The sequence below is a fragment of the Perissodus microlepis genome, chromosome 2 (assembly GCF_051167445.1).
Source record: "Perissodus microlepis isolate ML-2025 ecotype Zambia chromosome 2, ASM5116744v1, whole genome shotgun sequence".
In the NCBI taxonomy this organism is placed as follows: Eukaryota; Metazoa; Chordata; class Actinopteri; order Cichliformes; family Cichlidae; genus Perissodus; species Perissodus microlepis.
In genome coordinates, this window is record NC_140462.1 from 12172533 (window position 1) to 12200369 (window position 27837).

Here is a 27837-nt window from a genome sequence, read left to right on the forward strand (position 1 = left end):
GCCAAAGTGCACCGAAGAGAGTTTACTTTGGCAATCATACAGGAATAGAACCAAGCTGGAAATTACACGAACGACATAATGAGAAAAAAAAAAAAAGAAAAAAAAAAGGACACACACACACACACACACACACCGATAAATTACTTAAGACATTTTTAATAATAGTTCAGTGTAACAAACAGGACAACTGGGTGCATTGTTATATAGCCATACAGAAATCTCTGGGGAAAAAAAAATTACATTAAAATAATCAATCGTTTAAAATTCACATAGTAAACAATATCTAAAAAAAAAAAAAAGAAGAAGAAGAAAAAAAAAGAAAAAAAAGACTCGTTGAGAAAAGGAAGAACTCAAATTTGCAAAAATATTCCAGTGACATCGTTTACCTCTAGTTTTCCCTTGCTCCTCACTTCAAAAACATTTGTTTTACAGGGTGCATTACACACAATCAATCTACAGGTATGCACTTGAAGTCATGGGCAAAAGATTGCAGACATAAAACAGCAACCGTGTCAACCATTTAAATACAGCTACAACATATTTGTGCTTGAGATGAGGCGCAACAAACTATTTGTTATTCTCAGTGTTATTTGATAAAAAAAAATGACGCACCATCACTGGAGGTGCTCCAGTGCTTCATCTTATTTCCTTTTATTGTGTTTAATTATCATTTTGTCCAAAGACGGCACATTCTTATAGGAAGATGGAATAACGATGCTAGTGATGTCATGAAGTTTTGGAGCTAAAAGGATTTTTCTCAGTCATCACTGCCATGAAGCACTGACCTTGAACCAGCAGGTTTATTCAAGAGTGTGCGAGGTGTGCCAGCGGTTTGTACATCCTGAGACTGACTAGGTATCACGTCTGGGGAGCGCGCTACAATAATGTGCTTGCATAGTAATAAATATTGCATGGAGCAGCTTACATCATCTCACCAGATTCCTGTCAAATAGTACACCACAACATCATGGCAACATGTATGCTGATGGCTGAAAACAAATAGAAACGGGGCCAGACATTCAAAAACTACTGCTGCAGTTCAGTGGGAGGGAAACAAGCGTGCACGCATGCACGCACACACGTATATCTCAGCAGTTTTTGGGCAGTTTTCCAGTATGCTTTATCTTCAGCAGAAAGACCAAAATGCTGTTCATGAAACCTAGCATTTATGACAGCATGGTCGGTACCGTACAGTAATTACAGATGACAGTACATACAAACTTACAAGCACAAACACACACATGAAGGAAACTGACTAAATATAGGCAGCTACTTCACACAGACTTTTTCATATATAAACACACAGGCATGTGAACTGCTCAGGCTGGGTGTGTATGGAAACACCCTCTGAAAAAGCGATATTTGTTTTGGTTGGACTCTGTGGAAGAACAGCCTTTAGATTTTGTGTGAATAATCATGTTCATGTTTCATATAAATGATATGGGCACATATGGTAACAGACAAGTTTATATAATGAATCCCTCCCTTTAATCACACGGACACCGGTGCGCTATGCCCTTTCTCGCTAAAGAACATGCTGAAATATTAACCCAGGTGATAACTGCTGTTGATGAGGTGTCAGGCAGGACCAGTGCAAACTGTGACTGGATTAAACCAAGAAGTGAAGTGATAAGACTGGATTTCTATCAGTTGGCACTTTGAATAATACAGTAAAATGATTACAAGCAGTAACATACAGAATATCAAATAATTACAAAGAAAATTGTTTCATCTCTTTAAAAACAGAAAACATCAACAAAAAACAAACAGCAAAGTGGTCTTGGCTGGAACATCCTGACAAGATGATGCAGGATGTGCCAAAATCCACACATTCTCAGTCTAAATCTGGGAATAACTAAAAAAAGAAGGGGAAAAAAGATAAAAGAAACAAGTGGATCCTCCTGAGTAAGTCTTTGGAATGGCTAAAGATGCCCTTTGAGTGACAGGTGAACCGAGTGATGTAGAAATAAAGAGAAACAGAAAAAAAAAAAAAAAACATGAACACCTTATGTGCATGTGATGGAAAAAGCAATTCAATCTTTATGACAGTGTCAGAGTTCTCAAGGCTGGTGAAGACCATGCAAAGGTTGAAAATGAGGTGAGAGCCCCGCCCTTAAGTTCTGCATCTCTCTGTCGTCTCAAAAAATAATGTTATTTTAAAAGACGGTCCTTTTAAGACATTTATGGAAAAGAAAGCAGGCCTTTATTCAGTAAACTAATAGCAGATGATTACTGGCCCCTGGAATGCCTAAGAAAGATAAATCTGACTTTAGATAGGCTGGCTGTATGGGTAAAAAAAAAAAAAAAATCAAAACAAAACAAAGAAAAAGAAAAAAACAAAAAACAAAAAAAAACACAAACTTCTACCTGGGTACCTAATTAGACCGAGAAGTCGCAGATTCAAGCAAGTCCTCTAATGACTCTGCTTCTTCTAGTTTTGGCTCCACTTTATCATCTGACTTAAACTTTTTTGCAGAAGGTTTACTCGATGAAGGCTTATCTTCCTGCATCAGCTCTTTGGCCAGAATGTTGGTCACCACATTTCCAGCTCGTCGGTGGTTGGCTGACAAGAACAAAGAAACAAAGAGCGCAACAAAGTCAGACATCATTTTTAATCATACCAAACCCATAAGAAACATCAGCGCATGCCATGAGGTGACATATCAGATAAATACTATGATGAAATCGGCAACCATTCTGCAATTCAAATATAATGCTTTATTTTAGTTAACAAACCAGCCACTAAGATGCAAACGCATTCACAAGTATGTACCTATAATAACCTACACACGAGTAGTGGGGCTGTGCATGTATGTGGATTAGCGTCATATTTGGAGCAACTCACTTCTAATGTCAGATTACGCACAACATGGTCTTAAGCAGTGAAAAACTGGAGAAAGAAGTGTAGAAATGTATGGAGGAAGGAAAAGCGGGATGATGAAATGCAGAAATGGAGAATGTGTGTGTAAAATGAGGAGGGGAGAGTAAAAAGGGGTAAGACACCATGAAAAACGGGATGATTCATACTGTGGGAAGATTAAAGAGGCAGGGATGAATGAAAATGAGACGGAGAAGAAGGAACTGAGTCAGATGAGGAAAAGCTGCAAGGGGAGGACTTGAAGTGACACAAATAGGAAGTTATGTATATATTATTTATATACATGAGGAATACTGGAAGCAGAGAGAAGAGATTAGATACACATGGACAGACAGAGAAACAGAACAAGCGCGACAGATCGTGCCCTGAGGATGCTTTCGTTTTTATTCTTCTACCTGCTTACCGTCTTTCCCTTTCCTCCCACACAGGCACCAGCAGCAGCCTGGCTTCATTTCTCATTCCCTCACTCCATCCTTTAACACTCCTCACTCTCATGTGTGGGAGGACAGCTGTGCAGCAGCAGCCATTTTGAATTATATAGGTCAGTGGGAGATTGTGTTTGCTGTTATTTTATGCTTGATGTTTATTCAGAAACTCCAATCCTCAAAAAACATCAGTAAATGCACACGTGAATGTAATGTCGAGGAGAAAAAAAAATGCAGATTAACCCAGCACACCAACAGACACACACATGCAAATTAATCATGGTAGCACATACAACATATCGAGACTTGTTGTATGGTTCTCACAGGAGTAGAACAAAAAAGCACCACAAAAACACACACACACAAAGTTACCAAGCAGGTCTCCAGCACTAGTTGTGACAAAGACACAATTGAGTCTGGGGAGAAAGAGGAGAAGGAGTATTTGTAGATTTAGGCTCGACTTGTCTTCTTTGTGAGTCTCAGCTGGTCTGAGCAGCACACAGACAGCTAGTATATCAAATTATCACCTTACACCCTTTCCTATGAGAGATTACTCCCCTGTCATAAACACCGGTACATGGGTGCACTTTATCTTCTCCTCAGTGTACTTTCATACTTCCTCCGTCTCTATTTTTGTCCCTCACTTATAAACTTACTAATTAGAAATTATGCAAATGATCCAGAAACAGAGAGTGTGTGTGTGTGTGTGTGTGTGTGTGTCTCCTGTGCTGAGCTTGTCCTAAAAATTCCAGCCTACAGAGAAAAGCCTCTTCAAAGGCTGTCAGACCTAGCTCCTTGCCTCTCTCATCCTCCTCCACTTCCCTCTTGAGAGAGAAGACAGAGAAGAGGCGATACAAGTCAGGATGAGAAGGTTGTTACATTGGAAGCAGGATGAGAAAATATGAATGTAGACAGAAACCTACTGATTGAAGTATGGAGAAGAAACTCTGAAGCTAACTACATTTAAACATAGTTAACATGTGTGAACTAATATGTGTAAGGAGTGAATACATGAACAGACTGAAGTTTTAAAAAGAACATCAAAGTATTTTTAAATATAACATAAACACAAGTAATAAAGGCTGGCAATCTACATGATATATTGAAATGTTTTCAATTATAACCCAAACCTAATGAGTTTAGTGGGTATCCCTTTCTTCCCACTGAACACTGCTTAGAAGAACTTCTGGTGCTACTCTGGTTTTACCCAGAGCCAAAAGAAAATCAACACACGATTTTTTTTTCTCAACCAGATTTCCATGATGGATGTTTTTGTTTATGAAATGGTCCAATATGGCATAACATGCAAATATTTCTGCCACATAAAGTAATAAAGATGTATAAAGTAAAAACTACAGATACATCTCGACACAGATTTGCATATTTAGGCAAAGTGAAAAGATCTTACTGTTTAAAGCTTTCAGATCCAAACTACACAAAGATATATTCAATTCTCCCTGACCAATCACATTCAACAAATGAAAAGCAAACAACTGATTTCATGTGTAAAGATTAATACTGTGAAAACAGCTGTTAGATATCTCATAGATCACTGGAAGGAGCTGTTTCAAGCCTGAGAGAAAACATGCAGCATTTTTTTTGATCCTGAAACGTATCAAAGAGTTAAAATCTCTCGCAAGCCTTCATACTTTTCAGAAATGCAACAGTCCTTCACCAAATGCCGTTATAAACAAACAGGAAGTTTTCAGCATGTGTGTTGCATAAACATACTAGATCTGATATTGACTAAATGATCCATGTAACTGTTATGAGGGCTGGTTGTTACAACAGGAAATGAGATATCAGGACTTACACAAAGACTGTTTTGGGGTTTATTTACTGATGAGTGTGAGATTGAATTTGTGTGTTTGCACACAGGAGGTTGGTCAGTGGCACAAAAAGCATAGTGAAAGATCATCTGTAACAAATTACACCGCAGGAGTCTTAATAATGACTACCTGATTAACATAAGAATGCTTTGTTGTACAGTGCATACTGCTGCCTTTATGAGGGGAAAATAGAGAAACAGGAAGGAAAGTGATGAGAGGATTTGCAGACGGGCAAGTGTAGGACAGATGGAGAGGAGACTGTAACAAGAACTAGCTTAGCTCTTTTGTTAAGGTAAAAACCTCACCCTTATCTCTCATCACAGATTTAACTACCCCACTATAATGAGTATGAAATCCATATGGCGGTATTACAAGGAAGCAGCCATCTTCACGCCCTTTGTTGACTGTATAGAATCTTGAGAAAAACCACAGTCACAACACAACATGGTGCCACATATAGGATGAGTGTGTTTGCAGATGCAGACTGGACCTCCATCAGTTTCTCCAATTTAGCAGGGACTTGTATCGCCCTCCTCAGGTTGCACTGTGTAACACAGCGCTGCTCTGCAATAAAGTACTGTGGGAAAAGTGACGTCATCTGACACCACTAGTGGCTGTGGGTTAAGTATTGATGCATAAGCTTGAATTTTAGGTCACTGTCAACTGGTGCATACTGGCGTGGTCGACCTTTATTGCCTCAGTGGGTATTAAGCAAGCATGTGACCTCACCAGTTTTCTAGTTATGGCTTGACATTGATGAGCACCCTCCCATTGTTCTAAATTGTCTCACTGGCAGGACTGCGTGTGTGTTTGTGAACATCTGTGAAGGGGTATTTTTCTGTTTTAGTAGGAGTGGACCGTCTGCAGAGCTGGCGTGTGCCTCTATTGTTGCTAAGCCCTTTATGTCTGTCTCTCTGTTGTGATTGGTGCTTTGTCAGCTAGTTGCTACTATGATTGGTTGCTCTAGCAGAGGTCATGACCCAGCAGATGGGTTTCTTGTGTGCTCATAGACACGTCATTCCTCTACTTAATGGCTCTGAACACAACGAAATTAGCCCGATGCATCCAAGCTGTCTACGTTTCTGCAAAGTAACAGACAGACGCTGAGCTAACAATCTAAAGCTCAAACCAAAACACTGATAGTGCTAGATGAAAGTCTGTCTGTCTTCTGGAATGAAATTTGCCAGTTTGAGTGCATGTATTGGTATGCAAACATCCATGTGTGCCTTTGTTGGCATGCGAGCATCTGGTGTGTGTGTGTTTTTTGTCTGTGTTTAAGAAGGGGATAGACAGGCGGAGGGCAGACAGCTGAGGATCCCCCATACAGTCTTCTCATTCTACGCAGCCAACACTCCCACATGGACAAAGTGAGCTGAGGTGCAGGTCAAAGGTGATGAGTTTTATAGCTTCCACAGCCTCGTGGCTACCCATTCAGTCACGCTGTGAAAAAATGAGCGTGACAACACACTCAATACGTCCCCTTAGTAATCTTTTAAAACTGAGTTCGTGACGTCTACAGTTGCAGCAGCTGTAAGGGTAGGAAACAAAGAGGAGAGAAGGGAGGAAGGTCTCCACAATAGCAATCAATCAACAGCTCCACAGACAAAAACAGTAAACAAAAATAACATTTGAGCACTGTTGTATTTCAACTAAATATTGTTATATAAGTATAAATCTTTGTTCTGTGTGTGTGTGTGTGTGTGTAAGAAGGCTATAAAAGCATGCAAATATTTTTGCTAAATTTATCATGCTGTCTAATGTGATGCAAATTAAAATAATGTAATAATAAATCTACTTAAATCAAATAAAGCCTGTCTTGTGTAAAAAGAGTATGTTTTGGAGAGTAAGAGTAAGAAGTTAAGATGGAAAGTAAAGGACCTTTAGTGTTGTTACACAGGTTATAAATCATTTTACAACAGGATATCACTTGTATACATATAATATGAACTGCAAAGAGTGTGTGGTGTTGTTGCCACATTTTCAACTATGATCTATAAACAACACCTCTGGTCTAATGAGACAGTCTTAAATGTACTTTTCACAAAACCCAAACATTTTTCTCTATTATCTGCAAAACAGATAAATAACTTCAGTAGGCTGGCTGTAGGGTTTCTACACTGCTATGTTGAAATTCTTTCTGTACCTGCAACAGTAATGACTGAAACTGAACCAATAATGTTAGACTGGGAGCAGTTACTTTTATTCAAGAGGAAAGATGGAAGTCTAGACATGAGTATAGATAAGTAAATATCATTAGACTACAGTGGCTTGTGTTATGACTGTAAACAAGCCTGAATGACTTACAGCCCCATTACATATTTTATTTTGTTTAATGAAGAGCAATCAATGCACCATCTTAAGTCTATCTGCAGATGAGGGCTACATCTGTCAAGAAGAATATAATGTATATATAAAACAATATAAACAAACAGTAAAAACTTCAGTATTAGTAGCATATTTAGACTGAAAGTGAGTAGACACATACATGTATTTTGTCTTATTTATTGTGGCTTTAATTATCACTTTTCAGTGTTAAGCTAATCAAGTTTGCTTTGCCTCAGTCACTGTTTCTCATTCAACAAAATTATGAAATCAGGGTGTGTTGCAGCAGGAACTCCTTTTTAGGGTTTTAATGTTGGGCTTCATTGTGACTATATTTTATAACCTAAGAGAAAATACTTTAAAGGGCATTAATGATTGGACCCACTTCATAGCATCGGATCTGTAATAACACTATTTGTGCTTTAACTGCAAGGAAAAGAAAATACATGGAGGCAAAACCTGCAACCAAGTGCCCCACCTACTGGTATTTGTTAATAAATGTCAAAACAAGAAAGGATGGGGGATTTGAGAAACTCAATGATGCCACTTTTATGAGTCTTTACAGTCTTAGATGCATCTACCTCACATTATCTCCCTGTGATAAGATTATGAATGACCTTTTCCCAGAACTGTGTTTCCTTAGTGATGTGTTACTACATAACAGAGACAAAAAATGTACTTGTACTCTGACTTGTATTTATGTTTTTTCAATATACCCTGTGTGCAACATTTTTTAAACACATATGACATTATACATAACATCTGTGAAGGGGTTATACATACATACAATATTTTTTCCCTGCTCTGTAAGGCTGCCTGTGGCTTCACTGGTGCCAGATATGTTGAGCCAGAGTCAGGATGTGCCTCCTACTTCAGCTTTACTAAATTAAGACTTATGACTCAACTGGCTAGTCAAACATGTGTGCAAACACATACACTTCGTGCTGTGTAGGTGAAAGACTCAAGGCTCTTCTTGGCATTAAGAAGCAAAGTGGGCATAGTGGAAAGGAGAAACCTTTAAATATCAGTCAGGAAAAACTAACAAGGATAAGAATGCCACCAAAAAAAAAAAAAAAAAAAAAAAAAAAACAGCACTGCTTCACACCCTCCACATTCTCCATGGAAAAGCCTGAACTTTGGCAAAACAAAAACAGAAATGACACCATGGGGTAAGAGAGGAGACAGGGAGGAGGGACTAAGCAGAGATGTGATATATCCAGCCACTTATATTTTCCGACAATCTCCTACCACAGAAGTATGTGCAGGGAGGAAAGCTCTTTCCCTCCCTTTCTTTCACATACTCATGTTCAGGTATTTCCTGTTGGGAGTGTGAGGTGGCCCAACAGCATTATGGATGACTGACTGAGCCCTCAAGTGGGCCCCATTCTTTCTTCCCTGCTCCTGCTTCTCCCTTCATTTTAATTTTCACTTCTGTCTCAGCCAGTTTAGTGGTGATGAGCCTGAGCTATTTGTTACTTTATTTGTTTTTCTGCTTTTTTCCCCCTTTTAGTCTGAAAATTACATCTGAGAGGTAACTGAGATGTGGAAAAAAAGAGAGAGTAACAACAGATAAAAAAATAAGGGACAAATATCTATAACCGTATTTATTTGAAAAAGCTATTCTCATTGTAAGTAAGACTTAGGGAGGCTGGATCTGCCTGACTTCAGATCTTTTTTCCCTGGCAGTCCAATTTAGCACTGTGGTGACATGGAACAGTCACAAAATTTAGGATTTCTACAAGGAACAGCTCAGCCCCAGGGATGTTTATCTGTTCTACTTTTCACAAACAAAATGTCTGGAGGAAATTAAAGAATGTTTTGGTTTAACATACACTGAAGGTCCACCAGTTTTTACAGATGGAAGTGGGGTCCAAAAAGAACCCAAAAGTTTTCAAAGATTATCAATTCTGAGTCCAAAATAAAGAATTGAAAGAGTCGTATAAAAAAAAAAAAAAAAACCCCAACAGATTAGTAGAAAGAAAATGAGCAGGGTCTACCTTCTGGGTCTTAGTGCAATTCAGGACCAGTGCTTCACATCTGGCTTCTATTGTGAAAGGGATCGGGTTGCACAAACTCTTCCACAACCCTGCTTATGTGCGAAAACTGAACCCACACAAGAGTGCATGTGAACAAAAACACACACACACACACACACACACACACACACACACACAGGGTCTCTCTAGAGTTTTCTCTTTCTTAGCTAATGGGCAGCGGGACACTTTCCCACTCACAACCAGGAATCATGTTACAAAGTTACTATACTAACAGTTCCTGCTGCCTCACTTTCATTTGCATGATTTTACTAGGCCATACAAGCCACAGAATGGCAAACAAAATAGGAAGGTGGGAGAAAGTACTTCAATGTCTAATAAGTCAATGAAATTGAGAGCACCAAGGCTAAAATAATGTAAACTTTTACATTTTCTCTTTTAGTGTGAAATTGTAAAACTATTGGTATTTTGTAATGACTATGTGGGCCAACTCTGCTCATAAATCCTTTGGTGTAAATGGAGTTCAATCTCAAAATGACAAAGAGCAAAACATATCTTGACTTGAAGTTGCTAAAGGCACCTATGTCCTCATACTTTTGCCGACAATAACTTACCACAACTTTTGTATTGCCCACTCACGTTAACAAACTTTCTGCCTACGGGCTGGTTTCATCCCCCTCCTACATTCATTATTTATCATATTTTCCTGCTCTACCACCACACCCTCAGCAGTTGTTTCTCCCTAAAGTATCCTACTGTCCACACCCACCCTTGGCACGCTCCCTCTTCTTTTATTGTTGTGCCAGCCTCTGATTGCATTGGCTTTGCCCCTATAACCATGGTGAAAGAATATTACCACAACTCAGCCTGTGAGCAGAGCAACAGATGGAACAAAGGCAAAGGAACATAAACAAATCTGTTGTTGTGTTGAGAGAAGATTGGAGACAGAATAGAAAGTGAGATAGAATAAATGAGTCTTATATATCTGTGGAAGTAAACTGAAATCTGTAAAGCAAGTAACGCATGAAACGTGGAAACATATGCATGTTTTGTGAAGATTTACTGTTTTGCTTGTGTGTGAGTACCTGCTTGACGTGGTCCTCTCTTTCTCCTGAAAGCAGCACCGGACTGCAGCGCCTCCAACAGGCCATCCATGATACCAGTTTCATCACCCTCTGTAAACACCATCAAAAAACATAATCAGTAATAAATCAAGAAATGATAGATCAGTATTAATACGTAATGAAGCACTTTAACTTCTATGCATGACACACACATACAGCTCCATTATAACAGGGTTATTATTTTTAATCAATACTAGCCTTCTAACAACAGGAGAGAGAGAGACTGGTGCTTTTACACAGTTTTCTGTTTTTCTAATATAGCACTATACACAGTGTGGATCTTCACCAGCCATGTGGCTATTTTGTTAAATTAGCTACATTAACCCAGATAAGCAGTGACCTACTTCAGCTACTTCCACAGCTAGGGGCTACACTATGCATTTTCAGGGAGATAGCTTCAGATATACACAAGCCCACACTTATTGGAAAAACAGCCGCTGAAACCAAATCCACATAAACAGGATGAATGCATAATTGTGGCTTCCAGTTAAACTGGTACAAACTGGAAATTAACCTTTTATCTGTATAAGTTTACAGGTACAGCTTACATGGGTGGTCTCTTTTTGTTTACAGCTACATTTTCAACAGAGCTTCAGTGTCAGGTGGCAATAAATAAAAGAAGGTGGGTTAAACCAGGCAGGATGCCCAATCTCAAAGCAGCATGTGAGAGTACTACTTTGACTATTTTGTGGGCAACATTCAGTGGCATGGCTCAGCACTCACGCAGATGGCTTTAATTATTTTTGTTTGAACCTGAATGGAGACAGAGGGGTCTGGGGAAGGGCCAGCAGGGTTGGGGGTTAAAGGTTTATGCTGTCTCCCTGTTTGTTCCCCAACCCCCACATCCAAACACAGCACACAGCTCTGCTCACACGCACAATATTTAATCCTGCAGTAAGCCATGAAGCAGATGGCCTATGGTCTCGCCTGTCACGTCAGAGAAAGTCTCTCTTACACATATCCCAAGACTACCGTGGCTCATATACACCCCTTAATGTCCATGTCCTAGAACTGCACACTGGGATCAAAATCAGAGATTTTTCTTCTTCAAGGGAAACACATCTGGCAAATTTCCGCTTGTGTCAATCACATGGCTGGCTTAAAACATGCTTGCAAGCACACAAACACACAAATGTGTTTTGGAACACTGCATTGAAGGCACTGAAGGACCAAACAATGACCTAGCTGTGTATAAAACATATTACTGAACTAATGAAGATTCAGCTTACAGGCCTAGGGGCCTGTGCTCTCAATAGTATTGAGCAACACTTAAATCAAAAAGCAGTTTTACAAGTTTACTTTGTTAGCAATAAGGGACAGGACATAAAGGGGAAACACAAGACACTGGTTTTCATTGGTACTGAAAGTCAATTAACTAATTACCATACATTGAAATAAGCCTAAAAAAAATATAAGATTCAATAATACTACTGACCATAAGAAGCAGAAGGAATACACACATATTTAGAGCTTGACACAAACAGTAAGTTACTGACTAAAGCATGTAAGAACATAAGATGGATTAATTAGGGCAATGGCATTAGACCGTAAGCTCTTAAAGATGTCTCTTTGGATCCGATTTGCAATAAATGCGCGCACGCTCTGACACATCTCTCTCCCACACACACACACACACAAATATACAGCTCCGTCACCACAGCATATAATCTTGTGTAGATCAATAGCACCCCTAATGGATGTTCACACAACAACAAATGAAAATAGAATTGGAAAAATTTAGCTGTTGATGATAAACACGCGCAGATGACAGCATGATAAAGAAAATCAGTGAGTGGAGAGATCTTTTTTCTAATGTTTTTCTAATGTGCCATGATTCTCTCCATTTTTCACAGTCACCTGCAGTGAAGACATCAGGCAACTCAGGCTTATCCTGTCTCATCCCCTCTTGTGGCTTGCGCCTTTCTCTTCTAACCCCATTTTCAAAGAGACAACAGCAGTCTAATCCCCACCAGAGCATCTGCTGCCCTACTATCCTCCTTCCTCTACCCTCCCCCACACTACTGTTCCCTCACTTGCTCTCTGTGTGGAGCACGGGCACTCCCAGTGGTAGTTCCCATACAAGCATCTATGTGAGGATAAACCAGACATGCAAACACCCTTTGCCACATAGATAAAAATGGTCTCAGGTATTCTTTTACAGACTGTACTGACACCTAGCTGTAGAAATAAGGAATAGTAGCAGCAAGCTTTGGTGTATAGCCAAAGATGGCCCAGGGATAGTAGTAGACTGTATTTAACAGATAAAATTAGAGCAAAAATCTAAAAAGCTTGGAATGTCAAGTACTGGGTGTGGCAACAAAAATTTATATTTTCTATGCGAGTCAGAAAAGGCAAGTCAAAGCACTTAATGAGTCAATTATAAAAACGACAACATGTAATGATTTCCAAAGAACCTCAAAATGATTTATACACAGTAACTAGCATCACATGCTTAGAATATGTGCAAACTGAGACTCCACTAAGTCTCTGACTCACATGGGAATGGCAAGGCCACAAACTGCAAACACACACTGACCTTCCAGGGTTTAACCAACAACTGGTATTATATGTTTACAGAGACAGAAAGTCAAAGGAACATTCAGAGAATTCATGAGATAGTAAGGTTATGCAAGTAGATTCGTGCGAGACAGAAAAAAGGGAACCAGGAACATGTCAGCGTGTGAAAGCACAGCTGCTGAAAACAGCCATTGTATAGCAGCCAGTATGAGGGTTATAAACAAATACAGAACAAAGACCAGGTGGGTGTGTTTGCCAAATTTGTGTGTGGTTAAATTCAAATAGGGGGTGTAGAAGGACTCCAGGCTACAGGACAGTCAAATATGCCACCTGTATGTAAATGATCACTGTCCACTAAATGTGTGCACAGAGACACTAATCTTTGAGGCACTATTATGTTCCATGTGTGCACGTCTCGAGAGGCTGAACATGAAACTTTACTTTCTATTATATATCTTTCATACTTTAAACACTGAGGCAGAATTTTCTAAATGGAGTCTTGGTGGCTTGAACTGCCCTTTAAATGAACTTCATACAAAAGGGGAGCTAAAGGGGAAAACCTGGCAGTGGTAAAATAAAAGCAAGAAGGGGAGAAGAGAAAAGAAGCCAGCTGGAACATGCACTACTAGAATAAAGCCCAGAAAAACTCTTTGTAAGAGTTTGAAAAGCAGACACACACATATTTTGGCCAGCATAATGTTTCTTCAACACATGGGCAAAGCAAAACAAAAAACATTCACAACAAAATGACACAGTCATTTGTAACACACACACACACACACTCTTTAGAGCACCAAGGCTATAGCACATTTCTACAGTGAAAAAGCAGGGGCTCTGCAGAACATAAGTGGAGCCAGAGAGAGGAGGAATGCACTGAAAGTAGGTCACAGACTGAGAAGAGGGGGAAAAAGTCTCTGTGTATAAATATGCGTCTCCAAGGCAGGATTTGAGTGCTTACTGTGTAGACAGGGATGAGAGAGTCAGAATGCATGTGTTTGTTAAAGGGAACAATAATGCTACTAGCAATTTTTAAAGTGTAAAAGCATTACCAGAAGAGTGGAAACATGTTTTTTTTTCCTGATAAGGAGAGTTGGGAGCTATTTCTGTATTCTTTTGGGGGTGGAAAATTTCATGATTACTGGAGGAGTGAAAAGAGGTCAGGCACTTCAATGCTGTCCTCAGTTTATGTGAAGCATCATTGTTTCTTGTTTACTTTAAAACAGGTCATCAACATTAGATTAACTTTGGTCAATAAATGGGCTGGGCTGCTCTTTCACTCACACACACACACACACACACACACACACACACACACACACCACAGATGTGTGGACTCTGACTGCCCCCAACAGGAATCTGAGGGAAATGCAAAGGAAGAGACGTGGCAAGTGTCTCTCCAGTTCATTGACATGCACATAAATATATATTATGCAGCAAAGGTGACCTGCGTTGATGTCAGGGAGCTGGTTCTTCTTGAGTTTCTCCTCTTTTTCCTTTTCTGCTTTCTCTCTCGCCAGCTTGGCCCTCTTGATCTTCTCTTCAGCCTCCTTCCTTTTCTGATTCTCCTTCACTGCTTGCTGTTGGGGAAAGAAATAGAAAATATGACAAGTTCTAGCTACATAAATTCAACACAGAAATCGTTTAAGAATATCTTACATATATTGAAAGAGTGAAAGTGAATAAAGCAACCCATGTATGATGGATATGATGGATGAAGTTTTGTACACAAAACTTCAAAACCAGTACTGGCCATTATTCTTTATAACTGGCAAAACAAGTTATCTAAGGTGGAGCCCTCCCAAATGTTTAAACAGATAATATAATGGAGTGACTCATTATTTTGTCAACACAGTCAGCTGTACAGTCAATCCTTTTGATATTTGCCTTTGATGCATTACATTATTTGCAACTGAACTTGTGTTTAATTTTGTTCGTAATACATACATTCATTTTGTAGGTTGGTAAGAAAAGACTGAAAACCATAACAATCTTGTTTTTACTTCCTTACTCGTTTAGACTTACACATACACACCTGGAACATGTTTTTGAAGTTGTTGAGATCCCCAAATAATTCCTCGACAGAGATCTTTTTCGGGTCAAAGACAAAATAGTCTCCCAGATCACTGTATTGCTTTTCCATATTCTTGTGCATCAGATCCAGTTTCTCATACTGTTCTTGGGCATGGCTCACAAAGCTGTAAATACATTGTGTTAAGGTACACAGGAGTGTCATTCAAACACAAGAAAACACACAAAAAGCACTGTCATCACGACATGACATTTCCATTGATTTCTTTTTTTAAAAAACAAAAAAACAGTTGGAGAAATTCTTTCTAGATAATAGGGAGCATAAACATTCTGTATCAAAGTTTTATTCAGAGATTTATGCCCTAATTGTGGATAAACTGGCATGGTTGAGAAAATCTTGGGGGACATTGCTTAAATGTGAAATAGATATACAGGCATGGGACAAAATCCTGCTCCTTCCATCTAAAATCTCTGTTTGTAACCGATTTAAAGAACTGCAGTACAAAATCCTGCACAACGTATATATTTCTCCATATATTTATAGTAATAAATAATAATACTGCACAGCACTAGTCTTGTATTTGTTGGGGAAAAAAGTTAAATAAAAGTTAAAAAAAACAAAAACAAACAAACAAAAAAAAAAACTCAGTGACTAAATGAGGCCAACTGAGCAATTCTATTTAATAGCTGAATAGAAAGGATATCGACATCTTCTCCGCGAACAGGTCCTTATCATTTTGTGGAGGAGGAAAGGTTTCCAAATCTTTCTGCAGGCTCTTGATCTGACGGCCCATCATTTCTAGGTTCTTCTGAACTGTCTCTGCAGAAACTGCCATGGACAAGGAAAATGTTGTCATTGCTAAGCACCCACAGATGAAGCTTGTCATATTGGTATTGACTTGAAGTGACTGATACAGTGAATAAGAGCATTAAATAGATCTCGGGTACGATGTGCCATTTGCTGAAACAATATAAGCACACTTTATTTAAAGAAGATCTGTATTAAAAGATTAAAATAATATGTATAATATGGGTTACATGTCCCACGCACCTCTGCTGGCCTTTTCGACATGAATGAGCTCATCTGTAAAGCTCATGACATCAGGATACTGCTCCTGGCACACGTCAGCAAGGAAATGGAGCAGTGTCTGTTTCAGATCAGCTGATTTGGTGTCACGAAGCTAATTAGAAGAAAGATTTATTTAAAAAAAGGACACAATGTCAACATAAGTGAGTAGTTTCCAATCCTGAATGTACATTTTGACTGGACTTTTATTGCCCAGTTTCTATTATTAAAACATGTGATAAAAGTACTACTATAAGTACAGTATAGTGTTTATACACTCAGTGTAGCAATATTTAAAGATGAAGAATTTACTATCTCAAGTCTTTATGCTAGTAATAGCGGTATATATCCTGTACCTGAAGCCATGATGACGAAGAAGACGAAGAAGAGCCAAACAAGACAAAACAACAACAACAACAAAAAAAAGTCAGTATTTCTCCAGTTACATACAGGATTTTCAGTAGATTCATTCAGTTTTTATTGTGGGTGTGTGCCATATGATCCCCCTTCACTTCACCTTGCACAGGTATGATATGGAGAAGCCGAATGCTGCTCCATTGCGAGAGCCAGAATTCATATAATTCCCAACAAGGAGGATGATCTGCAGCAACCTGGTGAATGTATCACTTTTCCTAAGCTCTTCGCAAGCTGCTGTCACAGACACCACATCTGGCTTGATGTTGTTCAGCTGTTCCTCAAACTGCAGCTTGAACAAGATGGCCTGAAGCCGTGGCATCAACCGCTTCACACTGGACATCTGGAAAAACAAGAGAGGGGCATACGAGACCATTCCCTGTTTGTTGCTACAGTGAGTGTGTGAGAGTGTGTGTGTCTGCACGTGTCTGAGAGCACGCAGTTATGGGTAAGTGCAGTGAGTTCATCCATTACCGAAATCTACAGTTGAACAAAGCTCCTTTGTTTAACAGCATGAGGACATTCTGTGTGTCTAATTTACTGACAAACCATCTTAGAAAACGAACCATCTCAACACTTTCTACAACTCATACTGACACCACAACAAATTTGTGGTTAGTCAGCTTCAAGTCAGCTGACAATTTAACAATAACCATCTTATCATAGAGAAGTGTCTATTTTTTCCCTGCGCTTTCATTTGCACATGTATATGCACGTTTCCTTACCACTACTCCAAACTGTTCAGACTCAGCCAAGTCATCGTATTCATCCTTCATATCTGCCAGGACACCCAGCTGGTCTGGTCCTGGCAGTTGCTTGATCAGGTTCTAAGTGACAATGAGAGAAATTTATACCGGAAGACACTTACAAGAAGAAGCTTGAAAATGTTGGATTTTTATTTACTATGCATAAGGATCTTAATATGACTTCAGGGTAACTGAAAGTTTTATAAAGTTAAATAAAAATGTCATTTTGCTGAAAATCATTAACAAAACAGGCACTCTGAAATAAAAGTGTAGATGAAGCACACACTATCATCCAGTTCATTTTTTCACTTATCAGTCTACAGACAGTCAAACACATTAAACCTATAAATCTAGTATGAGAGGTAACACATAGGAATAAAGGAAAGAGAAAATCCTTTTTATCAAATAACTATATTTTATTTTATAATACAAATGAACAGATGCATAACAACACTCAGTCAATACCTGAACCATGGACTCTGTGAGGACCTTCTCATTAACCTGCAGGATGGCATTCTTGATCTCCTCATAAGGGATACGGAACGATCCCAGGAAAATAGCTTCATGAGAAAACACAAGAAGCATGACTTACTTAATTATGCCCCATTTTATGCATAAAAAGCATGGTCATGAATATAGTGGTATCAGGATAGTGGACTTACAGAGATTCTGTGAAGACTTTGAGTCAAGAATCTTCAGCTCTTTCACCTTCTTCTTCTGCACCTGTTTCTTTTCATCCCCACCATCCTGCTCCTTTTTAGCTGTAGAGGTGGACAGAGACGAGGAAAAGTTTATATTCACTTACGGAAAGCAAAAAGAGGAGCCTTTGTAACAAAATTAACTTCTTGTTATCTTTCATAATTTTAAATGACTTGTACACTTAAACAGAAATAACACTGCGGGGGAAAAAAGTAGTGATATTAGTGGGATAAAAGACAGAAAGAAGTGGATTAGATTGATGGACAGAGGGCACATGTGATGGCTATAAAAACTGACAGACTTGGCACAGCTTTTACTTTTTTCATTTTCTCCAAACTGTATGGTGTCATGGAGGTGTCAGGAATATCACATCAGTGGTTTGGGGTACAACTGAACTAACATGAAATGGCTGTAGCACCAGGGGAAACATGTCCCTGGAGCATGTGGGCCTTTTAAATATGGTCAGACAGTTGTTCGCTGTAAGGCATTTGAAGTTTGGATTCACCACGCTGCACATAAACACACCCACCTATTGCACACACTCACACTCAGCAGAGGCATTTTTCATTAACTTCTTTTGACAAGGTCAGGATTGCGACTGTAAGGATGTGTCAGAGTGTGGGGGAGGATGTGAACTAGATTAGAATGAGGAGTGAATGATGAACACGGGTTTGACCACATAGCAGCCCACTCTACACATAGCCAGGCACATTAGGGTCAGCAGAGATCCGGATGTCACAACTGTTGTTTCCATCAATATCTAACCATTTGTACTCGATTTACTGCACGTCACGATCCAAGCTAAATACTTATATTTATAAGCTACCTGTATCTCATTATATTGTTTAAATGAATTTTCAGTTGTGGGTCAGAAAAAGAGTTGAAGTAAATTTGGGATAGATTTTTGATATTTTATCAAAAGACAAATCAAGAGCTGTGCATAGAGCCAGACCAATAAAATCACCTGACTATGTATCAATCATCTATAGTTATGGTCTTATAAATGTGTTATCATCAGAGGTTTTCCATCAACGTTGCTTTAAATTTGGTATGCACATTGCAGAACCATCAGCTGCATATACCAGATGATACATTACAAAACTTGCTGGTTTGCAGGGACTCACATTTTATTTTGCCAACTAGTCCATAAAATACATGGTTTTCCCTTCTGCTGTATGCTGGTCTTTAACCCTGAGTTTATCTTTTCCAACTAAATCACAATTTGAGACTTATCAGCCCGTCTATAGCTGCATCCTTGCCTCATCTTTGTAAAGCTGAGATACAAAAACTCCACACAAACTATACAAAAAGAAGCTACTGCAAAAACCTTTCATCATCAGCAGACTACCTGCTTCAACTGCCTAAAGATGAACTGATGCAGTGACAAAAGTTATGGTTTTAATGTCACAGAGAAGGCAAGTAGAAGGGCAAAAACAGAAATAGAAATGTGGATACGGACCGACCCTTATGTGTGCTTAATCATCAGTGTTAGTAAAATCTATTTTCAGTTCCATTCAGTTACCTACCCCTACTGTATATGCAGTCTAATTTCCTCAGTGATTCCACCGTATCATACTCGAGTGTTTGCCTTCAAGTGCAGTTTATTAGAAAAGCAAAAGATGATTTTGGTCAAACAGCGGCACTGTAATCTATTCTCCACATAGACAATGGAGACAACAACAGCTTCACAGTTCTTTCCTTCATCTGTCCACTCATCAATATGTCCAGTCAAACAGTGCTTTGTCTCGATGTGAGACACCTATCAGCCAAGCAGGCTGTTAATGAGCCAGGCTCCTAATGAGCTCCTCATCTCTCAGTTTAGCCATTCATTCAGGACACACAGATATACACAGAACAGTCAGTTCCGTTTACTGCAGCCTTAAAAAGGCCCATTGTTTCTGTCAGTATTAGCTTCAGCTTTATGAAACTCCCTACTGATGGTCAACCACCATTTGTATCTTAGGCTTCGACTTTGTATGTTTGTTTATGTGTGTTTTCATATAGTTTGCATTATATCAGTATATTCAGTTGTGTGTTTCACTGCCACCAGCAGTACTACTGCATGTTCAGTGTTTCATTACTAGTCCCTGCTGAGGCCAGGAAACCAAAGCAGGAAGCCAGGAATCACAGACACACACAGGATAGGAAAATCCATCAGGACATCTGAGCGGAAATGACTGTCTTGCACAAACACAAAGAGCAAGTCACAGCTGAAATGTTATAAAGAAAGGAAGTTGCAAGCTTACACAAATACACATCATCAGAGAGACAAACAAGGAAACTGACAGTCACAGGAAATAATTCAAGATATGCCATCTAAAAATGGAAGAAATTAAGTTAATGCCTAAAGCACAACATCAAATCCCTGAGATCCTTGCACATGCAAATACTGACATGGTGACCTGTACAATAGACACTCATATACATATATACATATACATACATACACATATACATATATATATATACACATATATATATATTACAAAGAAGATTACTCTGGATAGTAATCTAAACAGCTGAGGTTGGAAAAAGACAAGTGATCTGGTAGCAGCATCATGTCACGAGGTCAGTGTGTGTGTGTGTGTCTGTCTGTGTGTGTCTGTGTCTGTCTTTGGGAGCAGCAGAGACCCAGTGAGGGAGCATGTGTCTTTGTGCATGTGGAAATCTACAGTGCTTCAGTGGCAGCTGCGCTCTAGCCAATAGAATCAGTCCTGGCTATGTTGACATCATGGCTGATTCATAAAATGGGGTCTGGTGTTCACATTGTAAAATGGCTGCTCTGTGGTTTCCACAGACACAGCCCACTCTTTTCATTTATGAGCAGATGGCACCTCTAGTGGCTGCTATGGAGCATTGCATCGTGCTGCTCTTAGTCATTGTGGGGGAGGAAAGGAGATGACTGGGGCAGAACACACATGTGTGACTAGGCACACAAACATACACAAGCCACATGGACGCAGTTGTGGAATGCTGACATCTTAACATCCACATGTTTTATTGTCCCAGCTGCCTTTTTGTTAAAACCATGATACACAGAAGGACTCTTTTCTGGAAACAAAACACTACCACCAATTGCGCGCACACACACACACGCTTTTTCCTCATCTGTCAGTGCCAAGCAGCTGTTGGGGAGACAAGGGGGGAGAGTTCCAGGAAAAGCTGTGGTGTGTGTGCATGTGTGTGCATGCGCGTGCACAAACACACATGTGTAATGAAAAGACATTCTTCCATTTCTGACTTCTGTTTCTAATTAAGTGGGAGGGCAGAAAGGTGGGGGGTGAGAGGAACTAAAGAAAGAGTACTGAGGATCATGAGAATCCAAGTCATGCTGTGGTCTTTGTCAATATGTAACTAAGTGTCTGTCTGACCGGAGCTACACAAAGGAGAGTCTGTTATCAGTCAGCAGACCTGAGTGTCTACTTCACCACCCCTTCCTATTCCCTTCTACTTCATCCCTCACTCCTTAAAAGGAGAAAATGTGTAGTGGAGATGGTGTCGAGTAACCAGAGTAGGATAGAGAGAATGGATGAAATAAAAACTTATATATATATATATATATATATATATATATATATATATATAAGTTTTGATAGATATATATATATATATCAAAAGTTATAAAGATGAAATGAAGGAAAAAGATCAAGCTTAGTAGGAATAGAGAGAATCAAAGAAAGGAAAAAGAACCAAGTACACTTTGATCCCTTTAGCTTCAACTCAAAGAATAACTTTAGCCCACTCTCACAAAGCATAGCCTCTTCTCTTTACTATCGCCTTTTCAGTCTTTTCATGTGGTCTATTCATCCTATCATCACCACTCCCTGTTTGTGGAGTGCTGACGTTTATTTTTAACCCACTAAAAGCTTTCAGATGATGTGCTCCATTGTATATTTGTGGCATCAAGACTCTTTTTCATTGTCCCTCTGGTGGTGAGATAGAAAAAATTAACTTTATATAGCTTCAAACTAACTTTTTTTTTTTCCATTTAGCATTCCAGGGCTGCTGGAGATCAAATAAAGTGGAACAGAAGAGAGGGAGTATAGTTTCAACATCAACATCTGAGTTGAGCGGTTTTGCTGGAAAAAGTTGCTGAATGTGCTCCAGAGAAAGAACTAAAAACAGATCTTCTGCCAACCTAACATCAACAAAGACTGAATGTATTACAGGCAAACGTAATGAGAACATTATGTTTTTAGCTTAAGAAGTTTACTTACATAACGCTAAACTAGTCAAAAAAAAAAAAAAAAAAAAAAAAATGAGACAAAGAAGAAAAACATGAGGAGGGAGCATAAAGTTCTTTGTCTAAAGTAAACAAAGCCAAAACTATGGCAGACAGTTGGACAGCTGTAGCCATGGTCCCTTTAAACTTTAAATGTCCCACATTCTGTCACTTTCTACATAAGAGTGTGTGTTACAATGTAAGAGTGTTCGACAGAAGAAGAATAAGGGGGTTTCCACGGTAACCTTGGGTCTGAAAGAGCCCCTTCATCCTGTTTTTCCACTGTGAAAGGAAATGAGGAGAAAAGATTCCTGACTGTGTGTGTGTCTGTGTGTGTGTTTGCACAATTGTGTGAAAAGGACCAGATGGCAGGGTGGGGCAGTGAGGAGGGGGGGAGCAAGGCAGGATGTGGGCAGGGCCAAAAAGCAGAGGGAGGGCATGTGGGAGGGGCTAAGACTGTGCTCCCTTGCGCTCCCCTGGTGCATGAATGCTGCAACTACAACTGAGATTTTTTAAATAATTCCTATCATTCTATATTTGCTTTAGAAACAATATAAAACAATCTGTTTTTATGACTAAAATATTTATAAAAATCCCCAAATTATGCATTTAATGTTTGGTCATTAGAAATGACCCACTGGCTCAAACTTTACAAACATTTTAAACAAAAAACAGACAACTTGCATGGCCTCAATTTTATTAACATGCCTTTCACTTCACAAACTCTTTCCTCTTACTTCCTGCTAGCTGAAGAACATTGTATATTTAAGTTCAAACAATAATTTTCTCATTTATTGCTTTTAAGTAGTTGTTTTTAACTAATGATAATAATTTAATAACACCTTTAACTTTTTAAACATTTATGACATCAATTTTAAAACAAGGGGTCTTTGAATAACAGCAGGAAAACAGCTTTTTTTTTTTTTTTTAAATTCTCCACAAATTCTAAACATTTTCTGTTTTTAAATTGGACAAGAGGGACAAAATGACATTTTCATATACCTCAATATGTTTTAAACTAGAATAACTTGGTGAGTTCACAGCTGGAACAGTTAATTTTCAATACCTGCCTCATAAGCAGGGAGCAACATAATCGTATCTGTATTTTTTAGTTTTAATTCTTGCATTAATTAAAGGTACTTTTTTTAAAATCACAATGTAGAGTATGGAGGCTAAAAGTCTGATTCCTTCAGTGAGGCCAGCATTTATTCATGGAGTCACAGTGCCCTCCATTGGTGTACTTAGTGAACTGCAGCTTGATGACAAAAGGCTGGCACACCTCTGCATCCAGCTGGCTACACTTGTTTATTACCTTCGCACTCTGTCCAAGTGGTGTATTTGTGCATGTTAATGAATGTGTTTGTGGACAAAGAAGGAGGAAATGCTGAAAGAAAGAACATACTGCTTTGTTTTATGTGTATGCGATGATGGAAGGCGTACAAAACACGTGTCTCTGAGTGTGGTCACTGGATCTGTATGTGTGGGTTTGTGTGGTAATGCTGTTCTCTTAGGGCCAATCTGACCTCTCTGTGCTCTTCTGGCCATGAAGGTCTTTGGTGATGACGCACACATGGCACGTAATGAGACACACACACTCTCTCTCTCTCTCTCTCTCACACACACACACACACACACACAGTACGCTGCCTGCATTGCTGATAAGGTGCACTACATTCGACACACCGACACAGCACTACCTTGAACTCGAATTCACACTTGCTGAAACCACACAAAGACCCAATAAATCCCCATAGCAAATAACAGAGGACACAGACAGAGCTCCCCCCCACTCAACAAACACACACTCACGCACAGAGAGAGGTGAGCTGCTATGGTGTGCTTATTAAATCAGTCCTATATCAGCCAGTCTCCTTGGGACATCAGAAAAGATTTACTACTGCAATTACACCAGCTAATTACAAGGAGGAGAGATAGAGGGAGTGTAGGGGAGCTACAGAGTGTAAAGGGGAGAAGAAAATCAAATCAGAAAAGAGCGAGAGCAAATAAAGGTGTGAAAACTGAGACGATAAGAGAGCAAATGAAGGAGAGAGAGCGAGAAGGAAAGAAGTTTAAAAGACAAAGATGATGACGATGCGACCTTGAGCCGCCCATCACACCTGAGCCTCAAATGTTGTACAAAGACATAACTGGAGAACACAAAAGCTTCATTGTTTAAAGTCACAAACCACCTGTGTGTGTCTGACTAACTGAGTAACTCACTGGGTATGCAAGTAGTTTTTTGTGTTACTCTGGCAGCTTGTGTGGTGCTTTGGTGTTTGTTATTCACAGTGTGAATGTCCTTGATGCTACACTGGCCTTCACAGCACAGTGCTCCCTCTACGGAGAGCAAAGTGAATTACATCATTAAGCAGGCTCGCTTCTATGCTGGGTATCAATCAACTCTCAACCTTGTTTCCTAGTGTTGTGGATGGCATGCAGTGACATTTGCAGTCACTGTTCATATCCATGTGTATTGGGCTGACAGGTGAGATTAGTGACTCTAGAGACAGCTATCTGTGGAGGTCGGACAGCCTCTTATTCTCAATATAGTGGAGGAGTAGAAATTAAGAAGAACTAATAATTTAATACTACATCATTTCCAGTACAGAAATAATTTACACCCAAATCTAAGCTGTTCTGAACAAGGGATTCAGAGGCTCTTGCTCGTGGATACTGAAGCTTAGACAGAAGTCTTGGAGCTTAATGTTACTCTCTGTACAGTGCCAGTGGCCTTCCTAATGTACAGGCATTTCTGCCCATCTAGACCGCTACTATCATATATGCACGGCCATGCAGTGTGAGTCTCATTTATATGAGCATAGCGGTAGAAATGGAAACTTAAAAATTGGGTTTCTATCGCAATTAAAAAGTTAGATGAACTCTAACACACATGCACCCCATGAGGCGTATTCTGCCCCGGGCAAAAAGGATTAGGTACTGCACTCCTGTCAGAACTCAAATATTCATTATTACCTTATGGAAAGATAGCAGACAGAGAGCGAGTGGGAGCAAGAAGGAGCAAGAAAAAGGGAGGGGAAAAAGGAGCATGAGTACGTGATAGAGAGGCACTTCATGAATACAAGCGGTTCAGACTTATGCAAAGCAAAACAGATGAAAGGAGGACAGAGAAAAATGGAGGTCTACACAGTGTCATGCCATGGAGGACAGTTAAAAGCGCATAACTGTGCTGGTGCACACACTCATCCTGTTAATCCCCAAGTTCTGTCCTCTCGTCTCCAACCATCCATCCCTTTACTCATCTTTATCTCTGCTTCAGTGATGAGGACAAAGAAAAGCACTCAATCACTGGCCCACCCTTCCTCCCTTGTCGCCTTCTCTTGGTCTCTGCAGGCAAGGCCTAGAGGCCTGATTAGTAATTGTGACTAGACCACATGGTGGAAAGACTAGCACACACATGCACACGCACATAGGAGCATGTACACACAAATATGTATATAAAAGGCACACAAATGTGGCAAAGAGGAGGACGAGGGCCAGTTCTGCTAGATCTAATTATCCCTCGAGCAAGGCACAATGAGGGGGCTGAAAGGAGTAAGGAAGTTTGCCTTTTCTAATGTCAGCCACCGCTTGCAGGACATATGCACATACACACACACACACACACACACACACACACACACACTTGAGTGTCTGTCTCGAGGCAAAAAAAAAAAAAATTGGGTTATTTTTTGGTGTCTGTCACTATTTTTTTCCCCCAGCCAACATATTAACATGATCAAGCCGAGGAAACAATGACAGGGGAGAGGCAAGGACAGAAAAAAAGAAAATGAAAAGTGGAAAAGATGTGAAGAGCAGTACTTGAGGAGAGATAAAGGAGATGAGTAACAAAGTCAAGCAATTGCAAAAGGAAACAGTACTGTGGGGGAAGAGAGTGGAGAAAAACATGAGATGGAAGAATGGGGAGAAAGAAAGCGATATTGTCAATGGAATACGAATAAAGATCCCAGTTCGAGAAAGACTGTCACAATTCTCATGATTAACACAGTGGAAAAATAGTCATCTCCATATGCATGATTGAGAAAATAACCAGACCCTTTTTTTGTGCATCAAACTAAATTGAATAAAAATAAAATAAAAATCTTTTTTTGTCTTATTTATAGTAAACTCAGAACTTAAATCTCACATTCATGTACAAAGCATTCATCCATCCATCCATCCATCCATTCGCTTCCGCTTATCCTTTTCAGGGTCGCGGGAGGTGCTGGAGCCTATCCCAGCATTCAAACCTTCAGTATTTTAGCCTCAACAAAAACTTCTCATAGATGCTTCCCAATAAATCTGCAAAGATAAGAAGCAACTGTGTAACAACATTTTTAGGTCCCTCCATAAATATTATGGACTTAGGTCTAGGGTTTGAATGGAAAACTGAAGTACAGTCAGAGACTTCTCAAGAAGCTACTCCACATTCATCTTGGATGTTTGCTTTGGGCCAGTATCACAGGTCACAGTGAAATGTAATTTCAATCTTAGCTGATTTATTTTTTAAATTAAAGGTCTCTTTGTATTCGCCTGAATTCATCCTTCAGTTCTGATTATTTTCCCTGTCCATGCCACTAACAAGCAACCAAACAGTATATAAATGTCACAATTCTTCATTGGAGGAATACTATAAGCCAGATGATGAGCACTGCCCGATTTCAGAGAGGTCATTTTTCTTTGTTTTATTTACAAAAGATAACCTTTTTCACAGCATATGGACTTGCTAACTTTAAGCTTTTTAGTAACAAGTGGTTTTCACCTAGCCACTTTAGGCCTGAATGATCCAGCACTGTAAACATGGAAGTCCTTTTGGCAGGTTTTCCACTCTATGTAAGAAGTCTCTTACATAGAGAGACTGCCATATTCTGAATTGTGCGCACACACGCACGCACCTACCTACGTACACATTTAAACTCGCGTCTTACAAGTTTAGTTTGTCATACATGAAGTCTAAACATCTCAAACAGAGACCTAAGTAACATGGTGCCCTTGAATTCTAACTGCTGCAGAAGAGGGTCTGAATTCTTTTCCTTCAGTTTCTGATTTTTAAATCATCTGCAACATGTTTTTATTTTTCTATTAACGATTACTGAGTGTAGAGTGATGTCCATTGAAGAAGCTGCATAAAATCCAATGCAAATTATTTGTAAAGAACAAAGTGTGCAAAAGGTGAAGGGTCTGAATATTTTTTGAATACACAACCCAAACAGCAGTGACCTGGAATTTAGTGCATTTTATTCAATCCTTTTAAATAACGGTAAATATATTGCAGTTCATACTGTGAAGAACGCAGTGAACACTTATTAGCATTTGTGTATGTGAACCTTTTTCTTTGTTGCACACACTTTAGGAAAACTACTGCAGGTGTTTGAAATACATCAAAACACTGGATCAGAGTCAAACTAAGTAGCTGGAGGGGGATGACAACTATGATCTGGCAACCTCCACTTCTGCGTGGGAACCTAGGGAAAAGTCTATCTCACCAAAGATCCACTGGAGTGCTGCAGGGTTTTTAGTTTGTGAAATCCATTTTAACCCCTCCCCAAAAGACAGGAAAAAAAATCCCCAACCCC

At 39.4% G+C, this 27837-nt stretch overlaps 1 protein-coding gene across 1 annotated transcript; it reads right to left on the bottom strand.

Moving 5' to 3' along the window:
- Window positions 1-140: 140 nt before the first annotated feature.
- On the bottom strand, window positions 141-21455 carry LOC146392411 (protein diaphanous homolog 1-like). Its single transcript, XM_084947295.1, has 10 exons — window positions 18006-21455; window positions 17809-17903; window positions 17323-17424; window positions 16701-16940; window positions 16169-16298; window positions 15822-15946; window positions 15122-15286; window positions 14534-14666; window positions 10534-10623; window positions 141-2563 (listed from the first exon to the last, which is right to left on the bottom strand). The coding sequence occupies exons 2-10, from the start codon at window positions 17815-17817 to the stop codon at window positions 2376-2378; spliced, it is 1182 nt and encodes a 393-aa protein (XP_084803421.1). The 5' UTR covers window positions 17818-17903; window positions 18006-21455; the 3' UTR covers window positions 141-2375.
- Window positions 21456-27837: the final 6382 nt, after the last annotated feature.

What these genes read in the sequence shown, in the direction of transcription:
- LOC146392411 (XM_084947295.1), bottom strand. An exon ending in CTGAACAGTTTGGAGTAGTG is followed by an intron (nt 16,941 to 17,322) that starts GTAAGGAAACGT and finishes TTGTTTTTCCAG; the next exon opens with ATGTCCAGTGTGAAGCGGTT. An exon ending in TGTCGAAAAGGCCAGCAGAG is followed by an intron (nt 15,947 to 16,168) that starts GTGCGTGGGACA and finishes TGTCCATGGCAG; the next exon opens with TTTCTGCAGAGACAGTTCAG.